Source organism: Macrobrachium nipponense, chromosome 3 (genome assembly GCF_015104395.2).
Source record: "Macrobrachium nipponense isolate FS-2020 chromosome 3, ASM1510439v2, whole genome shotgun sequence".
NCBI classification, from domain to species: Eukaryota; Metazoa; Arthropoda; class Malacostraca; order Decapoda; family Palaemonidae; genus Macrobrachium; species Macrobrachium nipponense.
The window spans coordinates 69980425-69983403 of record NC_087202.1 but is presented as its reverse complement, the minus strand read 5'-3'; the positions used below and the strand labels follow the sequence as shown (position 1 = coordinate 69983403).

The window sequence follows — 2979 nt, the reverse complement described above, 5'->3', positions numbered from 1 at the left end:
TCTTCTTCTTCATTTGGTTCAGGTTGCATTGCTAAGTTTTATTTCTTCGTCACTTTCCATATTGATATTCGTGCATTGTGATCAACGCATTGAGATTGTTTATTATCTTTTTCATATCCGTTTTCCTCTTCTGATTTTCCTCCAGCAACTTGAGGGCCTCATTTTGCAGACCTTCAATTGTTGCTCGCAATTCAATTTCTTCATTTTTCAACTTTTTAATCTCCTCATCCTTTTTCAAATTATTAATTCTGCAGGTTGTTTCTTAACAATTCTTATAATTCTCGGTCGGTTATTTTCTTTTCCATGTAAGATTCCCTCTTCTATTGATTATCTTCCATTCAAACTCAATTACTTCATTTCCAGACCTTTAATTGCCTCTCCAATTTCAATAGCTTCGTATTTGAACTTTTCAATCTCCTTGTCTTTTTCCAAATTCATATCGTGCAGGTTAACCAACTCTTCTTTGAGGTCGGTTATTTCCTCTTCCATCTTAGTTTTCCTCTTCTGATTATCTTCCATCAACTCAATTACTTCATTTTCCAAACCTTTAATTGCCTTTCCAATTTCAATAGCTTCGTATTTGAACTTTTCAATCTCCTTGTCTTTTTCCAAATTCATATCGTGCAGGTTAACCAACTCTTCTTTGAGGTCGGTTATTTCCTCTTCCATCTTAGTTTTCCTCTTCTGATTATCCTCAATCAACTCGATTATCTCATTTTCCAGACCCACAATTGCCTCTCCAGTTTTAATTACCTCTTTATTCAACTTTCCAATCTCCTTGCCCTTTTCCATGTTCAGAGATTGGAGGTTGAGCAACTGTTCTCTGAGGTCATTTATTTCATTTTCCATTTTAGTTTTCAGGCACTTTTCTTCTTCCCTCAAAGAGACAATCTCATTTTCCAAGCCCTGAATTACTTGTCCACGTTCAACTACTTCTTTTTCAGATTTTTTCAGCTCCTCCTCCTTTTCCATATTCAGGGTTTGGAGGTTGATCAACTCGTCTTTGAGGTCATTTATTTCCTTTTCCGTTTTATTTTTCAGGGTCCTCTCTTCTTCCATCAAGGCGGTGACCTCATCTTCCAAATTATGAATCATCTGTCCACGTTCAAGTAATTCTTTTTCAAATTGTTTCAGATCCTCCTCCTTTTCCATGTTTAGAGATTGGAGGTTGAGCAACTCTACTTTGAGGTCATTTATTTCCTTTTCCTGTCCAGCTTTTAGGCTCTTCTTTTCTTCCATTAAGGCGATGACCTCATCTTCCAAACTATGAATCATTTGTCCACGTTCAGTTAGCTCTTTTTCAAATTGTTTCAGGTCCTCCTCCTTTTCCATGTTCAGAGATTGGAGGTTGAGCAACTCTACTTTGAGGTCATTTATTTCCTTTTCCTGTCCAGCTTTCAGGGTCTTCTTTTCTTCCATCAAAGCGATGACCTCATCTTCCAAATTATGAATCATTTGTCCACGTTCAGTTAGTTCTTTTTCAAATTGTTTCAGGTCCTCCTCCTTTTCCATGTTTAGAGATTGGAGGTTGAGCAATTCTTCTTTGAGGTCTTTTATTTCATTTTCCAATCCAGCTTTCAGGGTTTTCTCTTCTTCCATTAAGGCGATGACCTCATCTTCCAAACTATGAATTAGTTGTCCATGTTCAAATAATTCTTTTTCAACTTGTTTTACCTTCTCCTCCCTTTCCATGTTTAGAGATTGGAGGTTGAGCAACTCTACTTTGAGGTCATTTATTTCCTTTTCCTGTTCAGCTTTTAGGCTCTTCTTTTCTTCCATTAAGGTGATGACCTCATCTTCCTGACCTTCAATCGTTTGTCTCAATTCAACAATTTCTCTTTTAAACTTTTCATTCTCCTCCTTCATTTCCTTATTCAGATCCTGCTGTTTAATGAGCTCTTTACTAAGGTTATTTACTTTGTTTTCCACTTCATTTATAAATTTCTTCTTTTCTTCAAGTAAATTCTGGAGTATTTTCTCAAGATCTTGTATTTTCTCTTCCTGTTCAGTCGCTTCTTTGTTAAACCTTTCAATCTCTGCTTCCTTTTCTGTATTCATATCTTGATAGTTTATCAGCCTGTGCTTGAGGTCATTAACTTCCTTATCAAATCTATTTTCCAAATCTCCGATCTTCTCTTCCTGCTCAGTTTTTTCGGTCTTCATATGGGCCATATTTATCTCCATTTCATTGTTCTGTCGGTCAAGATTCCTCAGCTCTTTCTGCAAACTGTTTATGGTATCTTCAAACTGAATGTTATTTTCTTTCAGATTTTCAATGTGTTTGTCCTTGCCCATAGTTTCATCTCGAAGATTTTGGATTTCCTCCATTAGATCTCTAAATTGCATTTTCTTTTCAGTCTCTAGTTTCCTTTTGTCTTCAGTCAATGTCCGGACCTCGTTTTCCAAATCTCCGATCTTCTCTTCCTGCTCAGTTTTTTGTTTCTTCATATGGGCCATATTTATCTCCATTTCATTTTTCTGTTGGTCAAGATTCCTCAGCTCTTTCTGCAAACTGTTTATGGTATCTTCACACTGAATGTTTTTTTCTTTCAGATTTTCAATGTGTTTGTCCTTGCCCTTATTATCATCTCGAAGATTTTTTATTTCCTCCATTAGATCTCTAAATTGCATTTTATTTTCAGTCTCTAGTTGCCTTTTGTTATCACCAATGTCTGGACCTCCTTTTTAAATCGGCCAATTATCTGTTCAAATTCCTTCTCTGCTTGAGATCGTTCCAGTTCTTTTTCCTTATTCAGTCTGTCGAACAAGATTTCCTTCTCCACTAGCGTCGCTTGTAGCTGAGAATTTTCGCTTCGAAGAATCTGAATTTCCAATTCGAGATTCTCGAAGTTCATTTCATCAACGTCCTTGGAAGCCGACACTGAGTTGTCGAGGAAGTCTTCACTGTCGTCCTCCTCCTGGTCAGCTGGCATCAGTTCAGGTGTTATATTCGACAAAGATTTGATTTTCCGTCCGATG

The 2979-nt window shown here is 36.8% G+C and overlaps 1 protein-coding gene across 1 annotated transcript; it reads right to left on the bottom strand.

Moving 5' to 3' along the window:
- Window positions 1-348: 348 nt before the first annotated feature.
- Window positions 349-2613, bottom strand: LOC135222414 (uncharacterized protein MCAP_0864-like). The gene has a single exon (XM_064260501.1). The coding sequence runs from the start codon at window positions 2611-2613 to the stop codon at window positions 349-351; it is 2265 nt and encodes a 754-aa protein (XP_064116571.1).
- Window positions 2614-2979: the final 366 nt, after the last annotated feature.

Coding starts and splice junctions, on each gene's coding strand:
- LOC135222414 (XM_064260501.1), bottom strand. CDS start 2,613: ATGGAGGAAATAAAAAATCTTCGAGATGATAATAAGGGCAAGGACAAA.